We start from the raw sequence: 14,883 nt of genomic DNA on the forward strand, positions 1-14,883 counted from the left end.
TGACGTGAATGTTTCCTCATTTTCATGTCGCAAAAAAAGGTCACCAATAATAGACCTGTTCGATTTCATCAATATACAGTCTGTTTATTAGGTCTGGCAGATTTCATATACGAAAACGGGCGCTTTGTTACTATTGAAGTATACACAACATTTATTAATTTACTGTATTCAAGAAGATTCATGTTTTAAAAACATTTATTCACACCAAAAATAACATTTATAATAATTATAGATACCATGTTATGACTACAAAAATACTCTTGTCACACACCTTTATAGATATAGGTAGGTATCTACCTTCTAAATCTAAGCAATATGTAATAAGTATACGAAGTTTGGCTGGGAAAGTAGTGCTATCTTTAAATGGCTAACCGCTATTACTATCTTCCTTAGAACAGAATTTGCCGTAATAGTGTAAATATGTTCTTACCTAAGGCTACAAAACTAAACCAATATGATTGCATTTGCGATAGTTTTGTGATTATGCATTTGTACATATGCCTAATGGAAGAAGATTGTACTTAAGGCAAAAATAAAGAAGACAACAGACGGTTCAACAAAATGAAACTTATTTATCTTTCTTTCTCCTTTTTGAAGTTTTCTAAAAGTATGCACTACTTATTTTACAGCAATTCCCATCAGTGTATAGAAGGTTGGATATGCACGAGCACATGAATTCATACCCACAGTGAGCAACTCTTAATAAAGGTGTATGGTACTATTGCCACTATTGGCTAGGTACTTTGTTGCACTTTACCCTTGCAACTACGCTCGTGAATCTCTACTCTGCTAGGATTAAATTTCCTGCCACAAACCTTACAAGGTACTAGTTGATCTAAATGCATTTTCCAGTACAAATCATTCATCTGTTCAAAGTCGATCTGTCCATTGCCTGAAAGTAAAATAAACTGTTAATAGACATCTAAATAAACATTTCAAACTGTATTGGCATAAGACTTTTTGTTACCAAATTTGCACAACCTGATTATACAAAACAATGAAGTGACATGCGAAGCTTCGTCACTAGCGGAGAGGTGGCTGCTTTTCATTTACCGTGGTGTATAACACAAAATTTTAATCAATCTGATGTAGGTATTTGGCCAAAACATTGCGGATCACCCATTATCAATAGAAAGTAACACCATATTGCCACACTGTCTCTATACTCTACAGGGTGGTGCCTAGCGCGACGCAGCATAGGGATTTCAATGGTAATTTCTTTATAGTCAATTACTAGCTCCCCTAATTATTTTAGAGCAAAAGTCTAAATACGTTTTTTTTTAGAGAAAAAATACTGCATCTGTTCATACTTTTAGTTATAATTTTCCATTTTTCAAAACCGTAGAAATCGAAAAAATAAAAAATTACATTTTTATAAATCAGTGATGCTTTGGAATCTTTTAACAAACTACAAGCGCATCGTATCTAAGTTATCGTTGTTTGACGTCGAACGATTTTCATATTTAATTCCGTTTCAACTAACCGACGCAATAAAAGGCATCAGGGTAACGTTTTTTTAAGGAATGTAATGGGGCATCTGCATCAGATACTATTTGTTTATCATTTTCCGGAATCAGAGTACCTACATAATCGAAGAAAAAAAACTAATTTGAAGAAGATTTGTTCCTAAACTTATATTCGGATTTTCCGCTACTGCAGCCAAAACGTTGAATGTATTTAATATACCTCAAAGGCAAATAATGAAACGTGATCGCTGTTTTTTTTAGGTAATTCCAAGGCATATTTGATTTATTGTAAAATGAACCTTTTTATTTTGGCGATTTCTACGGTGATGAAAAACGGAAAATTTAAAAAAATAGTATGAACAGATGCAGTATTTTTTTCTCTAACAAAAACGTATTTAGACTTTTGCTCTAAAATAATTCGGGGAGCTAGTAATTGACTATAAAGAAATTACCATTGAAATCCCTATGCTGCGTAGCGCTAGGCACCACCCGGTATATACATTCACTGTACACTATTATACTACATATAGGTATACCTCCAAGTTTAAGATCTGGTTTAATTGGTTCAGATTGCCTTTTATGTGAAGGCAATTTCTCATTTTCCATTTTCCATTTTTTGAGACATTGCGGCTCGTGGATCGAGATAGATGCCATTGAAAACATTTTTCCACACAAATAGCAGGGAATAGTTGTCGGTCGCTTTGTTGAAGTTGGGCGTTTGTATTTCTTGACGTCATCTGTAAATATATGGCTGATGGGTGAATATTTTAAAACCGAACATAGGCAATTAACATGGGAAAAAAGTTTTTTGCAGATCGTTGCTCCCCATGTTAAGGTTTTGTAATACCACCAATCAAAAGAAAATTTTTTTTCTCATCTAATAATATACGAATTAGTTTATTTTCAGGTGTATTTCTCATTATTTTATCAAAAATTCGGTAATAAATCCAATTAGCAAAATCATGTTAAACCATGGAAATTTCCTAAAGAATTGAAATAGGTTTTCACACAGACGGAATGGGACGCTCATTAAAATGCACGGAAAACAAATATCGCGTACTAGAGTAAATATTTTTGCTGTAAACGTTGTTTATTGTAAATACTTTTTCCTCAGTGAACCGCATTTTACAAAAAATACCAGTTATCATAAACTGATATGGCTCTACATGATTTTGATAAGTGGATTTATTGCCGAATTTTTGATAAAATAGTGAGAAATACACCTGAAAATGAACTAATTCGTATATCATTAGACGAGGAAAAAATCTTCTTTCGATTGGTGTCATTATAAACCCTCTAAGTTAACATGGGGAGTTCTACTAGGGTAATTATAGGTAGGTATGTACCTGCTAGTAGTGTGGGTAATTGTTTCCTTTCTTCTGGTGCCAATAGTTCATTCTGGGTTTGTAGTTTTTGCAGACACTGTGGTTCGTGAATCTTAATTGAAGTTCTTCCAAATAACTTTCCGCAAATTGAACATGCAACACTACTTGGTGGAGCTGAAGGGAATCGACTTAGGTCTTGCAATGTTTCATTTACCTGGAAAAAAATATAAGGGTTAGAAACGATTATGTTTCGTTACGCATTACTAAATCAATACGCATTTCTGAGCAATTCTTTTACCTATAATGCTTCTTATATAATTACCAAGCTGATAATATTTTGATCATTCCGGTGTCGGAACGGTGGAGGAATATTTTCTCTGCAGAAGTGCTGCATGCGGGAAGGCATCATTCCGCTTCTACCACTCTGAGTGTATGCGGGTAAATCTGATTAAACATTACCGACTGTGATGTTTTTACGCGGAATGATTTTAATAGAAATATGATGCGCATTGCACGAGACACCATCCGTAACTCTGTAGACGAGAAATTTCAAAACGGCCCTTACTTAAAAAAACATGCCTCGTATGTTTCCCAATGTTGACTACCTACTATTAGATATTATTGGTATTAACCGACTGTGTAACTCCAGTGGGTAAAGCTTTGGGTTGCACAGTCGGAGGTCGGGTTAAGGTAAGAATTTTTCATATGTGACGGAAGTGGGAATTTCCTTAGATCAGTTTGGAGCATTCTGCTGGCTACTTCGAATTAAGTTTTGCTGCAGGTTTCCTAATTTGTAAGGTAAATATTGGAGTAGTACAGAACAACTTAAGACCTTCTGTAGGGGTACCTACCTCTAAATGCGCATTATATGTGGGTCACTCTGTAATTGGGCGCAAGTCTTGAGATATGTAAATTATTTCGGTTTATTTGAAAACAACTTCCGACGGCTCAACATGGACCAAGTGACAGTGCTGTTCTACGTCCTCTGGTTTGTGAATCGAGGTTGTTTTTGAGACAATGATTTTGATTATTCGCTTTAGGTTTAGGGCGATTAGGTGCCTTTGGTAGAATGGTGGACATTCTCGTCGCTTCTCGGTATGTAATGGGGAGTTACAGAATTTGAAATGATTTCTTTAAAATTTATCATATGGGTTGCACATGCACATTGCACCTTATGATTCCTAATGATATCAAAACCAGGGGCGGACTGACCCGGGGGGGCGGGTGGCGGTTGCCACCTGGCCTGTAGATCATAATGGCCCGTTGGAAATTTATAAGTATATGCTGTATTTAGTTTCTTGCACTATTAATAAATTATTAACACGTTTCTCTAATTGGGGTTGATATTAGGTTGTTAAAAAATTCTGTTTTAATTGAAGTGTTTTACAATGAATTTATCATTTTTTGTCGTAGCATGAAAGTGCTGAAATCGAGGCTGAAATACAATGGTAGGCGACGCACCTCGTGTGGATTGTATATTTTGTTACTTTTAATTATCAGCTGCAATTTAAAAAAAACTGTATGGTAATTTTCTATAAGAAAACTTTTTTTCCGAGTCGATTGAGACAATTTTTTCTTCGGGGCTCAAAAAAAGGCAGTGTATAATAACCTTCCTTTTTTACCAATAATTGACTACACCAAAATTTCTCGGGAAAACACTTTTTCTTATTAATTTGGGTGCGTAGAATCCAAATCAATTCGTACTTTTTCGATCAGACTTCTCAATCCAAAGTTATAGACTAGAAACCAATTTCGAAAAAAAATTCAAAGGGCTGTAACTTTTGAACTAGTAGCCCAATCCTGGAACTGTTTGAAATTATGGATTCTACAGGCCACATTCTATAAGAAAATTTTTTTTCCGGGTCGATCTGAGACAATTTTTTCTTCGGGGCTCAAAAAAAGGTAGTGTATAATAACCTTCCTTTTTTACCAATAATTGACTACACCAAACATTCTCGGGAAAACACTTTTTCTTATTAATTTGGGTGCGTAGAATCCAAATCAATTCGTACTTTTTCGATCAGACAACTCAATCAAAAGTTATAGGCTAGAAACCAATTTCGAAAAAAAATTCAAAGGGCTGTAACTTTTGAACCAGTAGCCCAATCTTGGAACTGTTTGAAATTATGGATTCTACAGGCCACATTCTATAAGAAAATTTTCCACGTCGATCTGAGACATTTTTTTTTCGGGGCTCAAAATTATTAACACGTTTCTCTAATTGGGGTTGATGATGTTAGGTTGTTAAAAAATTCTGTTTTAATTGAAGTGCAATGCAATTTTAAAAAAAAACTGTATGGTAATTGATGTTTGAGAAAGGAGGACTGTTTTTGTGGTGCACTAATACTTCATGGCCTGTAACCTATGCAATTCCACCTGGCCCTTAAGTACCCCAGTCCGCCCCTGATCAAAACTAATTTTTATGTGCTTCTTGGCACAAAAAAGCTGATTCCATTTCACTTCCTTTACATTAGGAAAGTCTCCCGAAAATGGCACGACGCGTATTTTATTTTATTTTCCCATTGCAAATGCACTGCGGCAATGAACAGAGTTTATGGCGCTTCTTCATCAATCAAATTTTTATTTAGAACCTTGGGTTTCGTTTTGTTCATTCACTACAAATCTTTATATATCGGGTCGCTTGAAATTATAGTCTATTACATTCATATCTATATTCGCCATGGTGTTCTACCTTTATGTGAAATGGGAAAATTAACAAAGCATGAGCAGGTAAACATGGAGAAATACAAAAACACAGCTTGCTATGGAAGTAAAGAAACAGGCTCACATACAGAACAGAACAGAAGCTTTTTTTATTGTAATTTATTCAGTATTTTATTTATTGTTGATATTTTTACTTTCAGGTCATTTGCAACCAAAATAAACAAGCGACTAGTTAGCGAGTTTCCAAAGGATCATTCCAAATGGTTCCGTTGGAGTGGTATACTTTCCCTATTTTGTGCCTCTCTAGCATCCTTGTTTTCTTGAATGTATAACCACCTAAGGAAAAATGAATTTAACTACCAATTAGCATTTGGTGCCTATACTTACGCATATAATCCCATAGCTGGAACGCACATAATGCTACCTAAAAAGTAAAATGTTCCAGGTAAAGTATCGATGGTCGCTCGATAAACCAAATTGTACATGGAACCAAATGCTAATGGTAACAGGGATTCAAATACTGTTACTAATGCGTTGAGTTTTCCTGTTAAAAATATCAAACAAGTTACGAGATCCCAAAAATAAGTAGGTAGAAACAAACGTAAAATTCTCTTACCACCTACTTTTTTGTAAGAATTATAATAATATGCTATCCTCTAGTGTTCGTATTTTATTAGGTACCATTTCTGTGCGGGTTTTAAATTACTGTCGGGAATGGTCGCTCATAATCTCAATGGCAAAGAGTGGGTTTGTTGTATGAGTTTGTTTTCGTTATAAAAATATTTGAGAGTACGTAGGCAATTTAGGAATTTAGGTTTGTCACTACTACTGTGGATATATTTTATCATCCGACCAACGTGTTGTACTTACCAAATTAGACATATTTTTCAAGAAAGTTAATGCAACGTGATTTTTTATGTCTTACTAACATCTCATAGCACATTTTATGCCTGTGATACGCGGGCATACGTCAATTATTAAATGTCAATAGGTACCTACTAACTCACAAGATTGGCCTTATTTCAAATAGTTTCTGCTGTGGTTTCTGGAACTTCTTCCTCATTCATGAAGAATTTGAATTATTTAAAATTACGTTTGACGTTTGGTTGTTTTCAAAAACACGCATACTTGATGAAACATAATAAATTGTTTTGTAAACGAATATTTACTTTGATGAAAAAAACTACTTGTAAGACATAAAATTTTGTATGTGCCATCGGCATAAACTTATCTTTATACCTTCTCTCGGGTGACCAAAGATAATACTGGGGTGACTAAAAAGCTCTCGGGCCTTATCGGCCCTCGAACTTTTTAACTCGTCACCCTCGATAATATAAACATCACTTTTATGCCCCTAATACATAAATAACTATTAATGTATACCTACTACGAAAATAAAAAGATTTTTGTCTAATTTAGCTTAGTCGCGGTTATGTTAACTACTACCTAGATATAATAATACCTTGTTCATCCTCTGATACTAATTTTGTTGCTAATGATCGTAAAGTAATATGCGTGGTGCTGCTGAGCATTTCGACAAAAACTCCTAAAAAAATAGCGAATCACTTTCAGAAACTTTTACGTTCGTTAGGTATCTACCTAGACAATATAACAAAGGCGTGCGTGCGAATGCGTATAGAAACGCAGCAAAGAATTTTCCAGTGTAACATATCATCCCAACGGTTGTGTCACGTAGCTTTAAGTATTTGGAGAGCACCGCCAAAGCGACTATGGTTCCTTGAATGAAAAACATGTTGTTATCATTTATATGTAGTAACTAAATGTAATTAAGGAGTAAGCATCATGCGTATTTGAGGGTGTGGCACGAATTCGAGGAAGGTATAGTGTGACATGCACTGTACTCCATACCTGCCTACTCCAGGGTGAACCCCAAAAGTATTCATTTTTAATGTGGCTGTCAACTCCGAGGAGCAAAAACGCCAAAGATCGCTTGTTGGTAGACCCGGTGATAGAACCCGGCACTCTACAGAATTCAGCAGCCGTTAGCCGGAAATGAGAAATTTTGTTTGTTCGGATTCCTGGTGCTTCAAAACGTGTATGTTAGTCAAAAAGTGGTGGCCATTTTTGACCCCAATGCCATACATCCCTTACAAACGTGCGCGAGTGGTAATAAAAGAAACGAATCCCTAATGTTGATTGTTGTTACTGCTTCAGAGTAAGTCTCTATTAGACAAAGTCTAAATAACTCTACAAATCTGTTACCAAACTTTTAAGTAGGTACATGATGTAATTCCCATCAAGAAAGAATTAATGAAAATGATACGGTTTGGCAAATACTTTACCTACACAGTGCAGAACGATGTTCACACTAAAAAAAGCGCTAAACTCCACTTCATTCCATTGGAACTGTTTTCGAGTAAATAAATATACTACCTGCATTTCACCTAAAACAAAAAAATCTTGAACGCGAAACACAAGACCTATTTGGAAGCGGGTATTCATAATTTACAACTGCACTTACCATACATCGGTCCTAAAACAAGAATGGTCAATGTCAATATTACGAAAAGTCTTTTACGATCATTCCGCTTCCGCTGGCGAAAAGCAACCATGATTGTGTCTTTAATGTGTAAGACATTGAAAAAGTCTTTAAATGTGCCGGATCTGTCACTCTTCAAACCTTCATCACCAGAAGCTTCGGTCTTCGCCTCTTTGATCCTAATCTTAAGGTAAATAAGACCAATGGTATACATTGACAATGCGAAACAATAAATTGCGTACGATCCAATTACGTGATACAACGCTCCACTTAATCCCAATCCGAGCATGATGCAGGTATTCATGAGTATATTAACCGCCCCAATTTTGACTGTGCGTGATTCAAGGGACGAGGTACAACCAATTAGGCTCATCACTGCCATGAACATAGTAAACCAACTACCGGTAAACGCATTTGGCACGGTTTCCACCAGTCCAGTGAACTCCATCGACAACTCATAAAAAAAGTAGGTGCAGAAGATGAAACCGGTCACAGTTATAAATTCTCCAATTATTGGTAACGCCATCAGAGGTTTCCGGCGATTGTGCTTGTCGCTCCATGCTCCAAATAGGAGTAGCAAACATGCCGGAATAACACTTTGAATTATACTTTTCCACGCGTTCATTGCTGTTACCACTTTCTGAACTAAGTTTTCTTGCTCGCTTGTATATGCGCTTGCGTTGCGAGCCGTTAGTGCGTCACATACTGTTTCATTAAGTTGCAATTTCACACGGCAAGCTTTTTCCAAATGCAAATTTGCGGCTGACATGGCTAAGAGGACGCTCGGAAATAAATATAAAACTATCAATGGCTCCACTGTGATGTTGGCCAGGCAAGTACGCGCTTTTTGAGAGAAGGATTTTCCTGGAATAGAAGTCGCTTCTTCTTTGGCTATATGCATTGTACAGCTTAAATAAAAGAAATGGATAAGTACGTGCAAATATGATACTGCCAGTTAGGTATTAAGGAAAAGTATAAGTATCAAATGTTTCCGATTTTGATATGTATTTTTTTGAAAATAAAAACGCTTTTAAATTCCACCAGAAGCGCTAACATTGTTCTATAAAATGTGAAAGTCATAAGTTTAGATCTCATTTCGTGAATGTAATAGATACCATTGTATAAAATCAATTTTATCACTGAAGAGATGCCTAAGAAAAACCGTCAACGCAACGATTTTTCTTACATGTGATATTTGACTGAAGTTTCCCGCGTATGAAGACGCAAGTTTTGAATTACGTCGTCTTTATAATGAAATTTATAAAACATTTATATTGTGTCATTGACATCCTTATGTTACATGTATCAGTATACTTCTTGTAGGTACTTATGTACTACCATTTCGGGTGTAGAACATTTCGCAATTATAAAAAACTTTCTGCCAAAGTGACAAAGGAGTGTAAATATGAAATCAACTTGCAATTTATTACCCCCTTCGCATCAATAATGCAGAGCTAACCAGAAGTGCCATATTTCTGTCCTGCATGTACTACGTATACATACGTTGGAAATATGAAAATGACATGATTTTTTGTCCAATAAAAGCTGTTGTAGTTTTTGAGTTACAAAATGTACATTGCTCACACAATCAAGCGCCTCTTATTTGTATTAGGTAATTACAGATAATAATTGATTACGTACAACGCCCGAATAACTACTCTGATTTGTGTCATTTTCCAACGAACCATGCTAATTACATAACCGGCTGATGTGGTAAAAATGCTAAATGAACAAGCTTAAATTGGTAGTGGTACACTTACTTGGCCAGTTTATACTTTCTTCACTAGAACCTACTCAAACTAACCAAGAATAGATAAGGAACATGGTTACTATCACATGTACCTACTTAAGTACGTTTATCTAAAGTTGAATGTAAAGTCGAAATTACTACTACCTACCTACTATATTCTAAATACCTCATCGAAACGAGTAGTGTCTCTACTTCATTACCAAAAGTATCATAGTCAACGATGGAACGGTTTAACGGCGATAACGAGACGTATTTGAAGAAACTTGGGTGTTTTGAGTAGAGATAGCAGTGAACCATCCATGATTTGTTGTTTCTCCTTTTGCAGAGCTAACAACGCAAAATAGATAAGAATCGGGACTCGCTGGTTGGTTAAGACATGACGCTGATCGCGAGGTTTATCCTTTTTGAGTCGGCAGATATAGCTTAAGCAGAGGAGACGGGTAGTGACGGTTTGATTTTAATAAGTTTTCGTATTTCGTCGGGTGGAAGCGGTACGAAAAGTTATGGTGGAGGTGGTCTGGACTTAAAAATGATGGGCGCTGATCTAACTGGGCGGTATCGGTTCAATCGATGAATGAAATACACATTTTTCCGTTAGTCAGCCGGTGTTTGAAGTCTTCAGTTAGTCAGAAATGATACCCAATTTAAAATAATAAAATGAAGAATAATTTTGTACGCGATATCAGAAAAGTATGTGTCGATTTGAATTCCAATAAAAGTAAAAGTAAAAAAAGAAAATCCAGATAAACGAACATTTCTCTGATTTCGAGTTAACCGATGGTTATTTCCAGTATATGCCAAAATTTAATACTACTGTTTCATTTGAATTGCGGATTTCTGGAACTTCAAGATTTTTATGTCAGTATTGAAATTTTACAGCGTTTCGGAACCTAGCTGGACCCTGAGATTCAATTTTTCTTGAATTATTAAAAATAAAGTTTGTTGGAAGATGGTAATATAAGGGGTTCGCTTTTGTGTAATGTGGGCTAGATAGATAAGTGTCATTGCGCACAACAATATCTATCAATAAACCATAAATTATTACGAAAGTGTGTAAAGGATTGCAAATAGGTATAGATAATTAAGTATCCAATTTTTTATGTGTATTTGAACGAAACTTAACTGATAAGAGTTCTTTAGTTTTTGAATTATTTTAATTATGCATTATCAATAGATTAGAGTTTCTATTTATGAACTTATCCTCATTTAAGCTTACCAATGTATTAGCACCTTAGGAGATTTAAGTTAAAAGGAACGTATTACAATATCTTTTCATTACACTATATTGAATCCATATAGGACAAACTTTTTTCTCAGTAGTATCTTACCCCAATTTGTAATTAGGGGATTGGTATATCTTGGTATAGGTATGTGGACCAACAAACTAGGGAATTTTTATGTATTTATTCAATATTAGTCATTTAGTGAAACTGTGTTTTATTTGGATAATTTTCAAAGTAACCAGTTTAAATGTAACTATTCGTATCATCTTAATTGCTCATTTGCAATGCCATCTTCATCAAATAGGTATTACATGTGCCTTAACAATAAAATTTAAAATAAAACAATTTTTGAAAACTTAAAACGATCGTTAATAGTTAATATCTAAGGATGTTCACGTTGTATAACTTTAGTCTTTAGTATAGGTTTTCCGTACACCTACTTTGAATTTAACCTGCGTAATTGTTAAATTGTCAATGTCACTTATAGCATTGAATAAATTAATTTTTGATTCAATGCTTATAGTAATTACTAGGATGCAATAGGTAACAGGATGTACGAAAGATTTGTTGCGTTACTAATTTTTGCTACTTCTCGAGTTTTAGTTTAAGCTCATTCTAGTTTTTAACTTACATCTTAAAGTTACGGGTGTGAGGTCATCGTCGTAGATGAAAACGGATGCCCAAAAATGGCACCACAGCGTTGTTACCATTTTTGACAACAATTGAATGCCTTTGTTGGGTTTTTTTGTTATGTTTTCATTTATCCGAAGTAAGGGATCCACAAAAACCTATACAAATCGCCGCACTCTCGACATCTTGGCCGGTTTGCTCTTTGAATAAAATACTTAATTATTCACTCATACGTATTGGGTTTTATTATACAGAATCACAATATTAGGTTTGCTTGACATCTCTAGCATCTCGTTTTTCTTGGACATATAGCCACCTAAAATGGACCGTGAAAATATAAAAGTAGCAACCAAACTTACCCAAATAGTATCATGACCGGTATCCACACGACACTTGCCACTATGTAAAATGCACCTGGCAAAATGTCTATCGTTGATCTATAAACCAAATTGTACAGTAGTCCGAATACTAATGGAGTCAATGCTTCTAATATCGCTATTAACGCGTTTAGTTTGCCTAGGTACATTAAAATTAATCATTTACATTTCAGAGCAAGCAAAATCGTAAACAATATAATCACCAAAAACTACAGCAAACTCATTTCGACAGTAAAATTATCATCAGCCAACTGAACCACGAAAAGTTCTTTGTGGCTTTTGGTGTTTATTGAAAATTGATTTATTTCTTATACAACGGTCGCAACTGTTTCCAGCAGCTTTAGTTTGTTTATGTAAATGAACTGTTTAAAACGAGTCGTATGCATTCAATTTATGTATATTTAGCCTGTGATTGCAAAATGTGTTGATTTTCAAATTTCCGATAGTTAAAAGTCAATTCGAAATGGATCACAGATTGAACAGAGTAATGTTCTATACCTTGTTCTTCCTCTGACACTAATTTTGTAGCCATTGCCTTTACTGTAATAAACGTGGTAGCACTCAGCATTTCAACGACAACACCTACAAATGTCGTTAAGAGACAGTAAAGTTTTAAAAGCTTCTCCTTACCCAAGCAATATAATAATGGCGTTTTTGCAAATGCATACATAATCCCAGAGAAAAATTTTCCAATGTAACATATCATGCCTACAGTACTATCGTGTAATTTAAAATAATTGCAAAGCAGTGCAAGTGCTATTACTGTACCTGAAATAAATTCAATAGGCATTAATATATGGGCTGATACTGTGTAAGGTGGTTACCTATTATATGTAAAACAACGTTGACAGAGTAAAACATGCTGAACTGGACTTCATTCCATTGAAACTGCTTTCGCGCAAATAAATATACTACACTAATTTCTCCTAAAATGTAATCATTGACAAACGTTAAAAAAGATGTCAACGTATACCTACCGTGCATTGGTCCTATGGTCAAGACGATTAGTATGAGTATTACAAACACTCGTGTGCGATAATTTTTCTCTCTCTGTTTGAAAGCAACTATAAACGTCGATTTAATATGTCCAAAATTAAAGAAATCCTTGCAAGCCTTCCATCTCGACCCATCAGAGTAATTTGTAATGTTTTCGGTATCTTTTTCTTTAACCACCACCATCAGATAAATAAAACCGGAGACGTAGAAGAGCAAAGCTCCACAAAAAATTCCGTATAAGCCAATGAAGCGATATAAAACTCCACTCAACGCCATGCCAATCATTATACTCCCATGTGCGCATATTTTCAGTGCACCTATTCTGGTGGTTCTCGATTCAATAGTAGAAACGGAACTGATGTAGCTGTAAATCGCCATAAACATAGTAAACCATCCACCGGTCAGAGACGTGGGAACGGACTCGAAAAAACCGGTAACCTCCATGGGCAGTTCGTAAAAAAAGTATGTACACAAAATAAAACCAGTTACAGTTATACATTCCCCAATAATTGGCAATCCCATCAAGGGCTTTCGTCGATTATGTCTGTCGCTCCATGCGCCCACAATTAACAGTAGGCATGCGGGTATAACGCTCTTAATCACACTTTTCCAAGCGTTCATTCCTGTAACTAATTTCTGAACGGCATTCTCGTGTTCTGGCGTGTACAGACTTTTATTACGTGTTGATAAAGCATCGCAAATTGTATCGTTAAACTTTAAATTTACCCGACATGCCTTCTCCAAATCCAAATTAGCTACAGATAAGATCATCAAAACACTTGGGAATAGAAACAAAAACATTAATGGTTCAACTGTAATGTTGCTTAAAATTAAACGGGCCTTTTCCTTAATGGCGAAGGGCATGCTCGTCTTTTCTGTGGTGGTCCCATCCTTACCATCGTTTTGAGTTAGTTCCATTTTAAAACGATCTTAAACAAACAAACACATAAATATATATAAAACTACTTTTCTGGATGTAAGTATTACAGGATCTTACCACAGCATAACATTTTGAATCACTTATTGTCAAGTGAGAATTGAATTAAGTACTTCTATCATTTGCGTATATAAATAATTCATCTCACATCTCACAAGTTGTGCGGCAATAGGTAGGTACCTACTGATTTAGCAATGTCCATTTTAAGTTGGATCCAACAGGTCTAGTTCCTAGAGTTGATGCACAAAGCCAATAAAATATATAGATACCTACCTACAGTCCTACACCTGCTCTTTATCGACAGGGACAATTTATACCACAAAGGGTTGCGATCGAGCCACATGCGAGTATAATCTTTGAATGAATTACTATTTTGTTATATTTTGATGAGTGTGGAAAACTGTGATTTGTGCGGATATTTTCCATTCGATGCACATTTATAAGAACATTATTGCCACACATACGTAAGTTCTTTAGTGATCTTCATCGTTTTATAAAACCCAAAATATATAACTAATAAAAATACTTACCAGTGAATATTGCAATACAGATGAACTAACATTTTTGTAATTTTGTACCTTCCATTTCGCAAAAATAAACGATAGTAATTCCTGTGTATTTACTTCATAGTCCAACGCGGCAACTAATAGCAGCCATTATATAACATAATCTACTGCTATATCTGATTCACAGTAATTATGTATCTGATGTAACGTAATGTATTCAATGCTATCAAAACGTGAAAATCCACTTTTTTATAGCGAATTTTTGTGCAAGCTAATTTTTTTTACTATTAAGATGGGTATTTTAAAAGGAGATGTACTAAAAAAAAGCTTAAAACGGTCCGGCTATGTACAAAGACTGAACTTATTCGTTAACAGCACGAGCCTAATGAATGTTGCAAATAATCGAAGAAATAGAGTATGAAATTAAGAGCATTCGTAGCCCCTCCAATTTAGTTCCAGATTATCCTAAAAAACTCGTACTACTGCATTCCAATACACTTTTTTTTAAT

At 35.1% G+C, this 14,883-nt stretch overlaps 2 protein-coding genes across 6 annotated transcripts; both read right to left on the bottom strand.

The window, feature by feature from the left end:
• Positions 1–175: 175 nt before the first annotated feature.
• LOC116163390 (solute carrier family 46 member 3-like) lies at positions 176–11,697 on the bottom strand. 4 transcript variants are annotated; one of them, XR_004143736.1, is made up of 8 exons: positions 9,854–10,455; positions 7,938–8,863; positions 7,759–7,860; positions 7,055–7,192; positions 6,918–7,001; positions 2,813–3,005; positions 2,003–2,203; positions 176–892 (listed from the first exon to the last, which is right to left on the bottom strand). XR_004143736.1 is itself a non-coding variant. In XM_031477304.1 (7 exons), exons 2-7 carry the CDS (start codon positions 8,854–8,856, stop codon positions 5,707–5,709), a joined length of 1,485 nt encoding a protein of 494 aa, XP_031333164.1. In that variant the 5' UTR covers positions 8,857–8,863; positions 11,560–11,697; the 3' UTR covers positions 5,650–5,706. The 4 variants fall into 4 exon arrangements, 3 of the variants coding, with proteins under 3 accessions (XP_031333164.1, XP_031333147.1, XP_031333157.1); XM_031477304.1 differs by lacking the exons at positions 176–892; positions 2,003–2,203; positions 2,813–3,005; positions 9,854–10,455 and adding exons at positions 5,650–5,791; positions 5,843–5,999; positions 11,560–11,697; XM_031477287.1 differs by lacking the exons at positions 176–892; positions 2,003–2,203; positions 2,813–3,005 and adding exons at positions 5,650–5,791; positions 5,843–5,999 and having other exon boundaries at positions 9,854–10,452.
• Positions 11,698–11,736: 39 nt separating this feature from the next.
• On the bottom strand, positions 11,737–14,844 carry LOC116163459 (proton-coupled folate transporter-like). Of its 2 annotated transcripts, XM_031477389.1 has the most exons (7): positions 14,399–14,840; positions 12,913–13,860; positions 12,760–12,861; positions 12,566–12,703; positions 12,434–12,517; positions 11,918–12,074; positions 11,737–11,874 (listed from the first exon to the last, which is right to left on the bottom strand). In XM_031477389.1, the coding sequence occupies exons 2-7, from the start codon at positions 13,847–13,849 to the stop codon at positions 11,823–11,825; spliced, it is 1,470 nt and encodes a 489-aa protein (XP_031333249.1). In that variant the 5' UTR covers positions 13,850–13,860; positions 14,399–14,840; the 3' UTR covers positions 11,737–11,822. The 2 variants fall into 2 exon arrangements, with proteins under 2 accessions (XP_031333249.1, XP_031333258.1); XM_031477398.1 differs by lacking the exon at positions 11,737–11,874 and having other exon boundaries at positions 11,918–11,995; positions 14,399–14,844.
• Positions 14,845–14,883: the final 39 nt, after the last annotated feature.

The sequence above is a fragment of the Photinus pyralis genome, unplaced genomic scaffold (genome assembly GCF_008802855.1).
Source record: "Photinus pyralis isolate 1611_PpyrPB1 unplaced genomic scaffold, Ppyr1.3 Ppyr1.4_LG1, whole genome shotgun sequence".
Classification (NCBI taxonomy): Eukaryota; Metazoa; Arthropoda; class Insecta; order Coleoptera; family Lampyridae; genus Photinus; species Photinus pyralis.

Coding starts and splice junctions, on each gene's coding strand:
- LOC116163459 (XM_031477389.1), bottom strand. CDS start 13,849: ATGGAACTAACTCAAAACGATGGTAAGGATGGGACCACCACAGAAAAG. Junction 12,862..12,912: donor GACCATAGGACCAATGCACG/GTAGGTATACGT, acceptor ATTACATTTTAG/GAGAAATTAGTGTAGTATAT. Junction 12,704..12,759: donor CGTTGTTTTACATATAATAG/GTAACCACCTTA, acceptor AATTTATTTCAG/GTACAGTAATAGCACTTGCA.
- LOC116163390 (XM_031477287.1), bottom strand. CDS start 10,002: ATGGTTCACTGCTATCTCTACTCAAAACACCCAAGTTTCTTCAAATAC. Junction 7,861..7,937: donor TGTTTTAGGACCGATGTATG/GTAAGTGCAGTT, acceptor TTTTTGTTTTAG/GTGAAATGCAGGTAGTATAT. Junction 6,000..6,917: donor AGTATCAGAGGATGAACAAG/GTATTATTATAT, acceptor TATTTTTAACAG/GAAAACTCAACGCATTAGTA.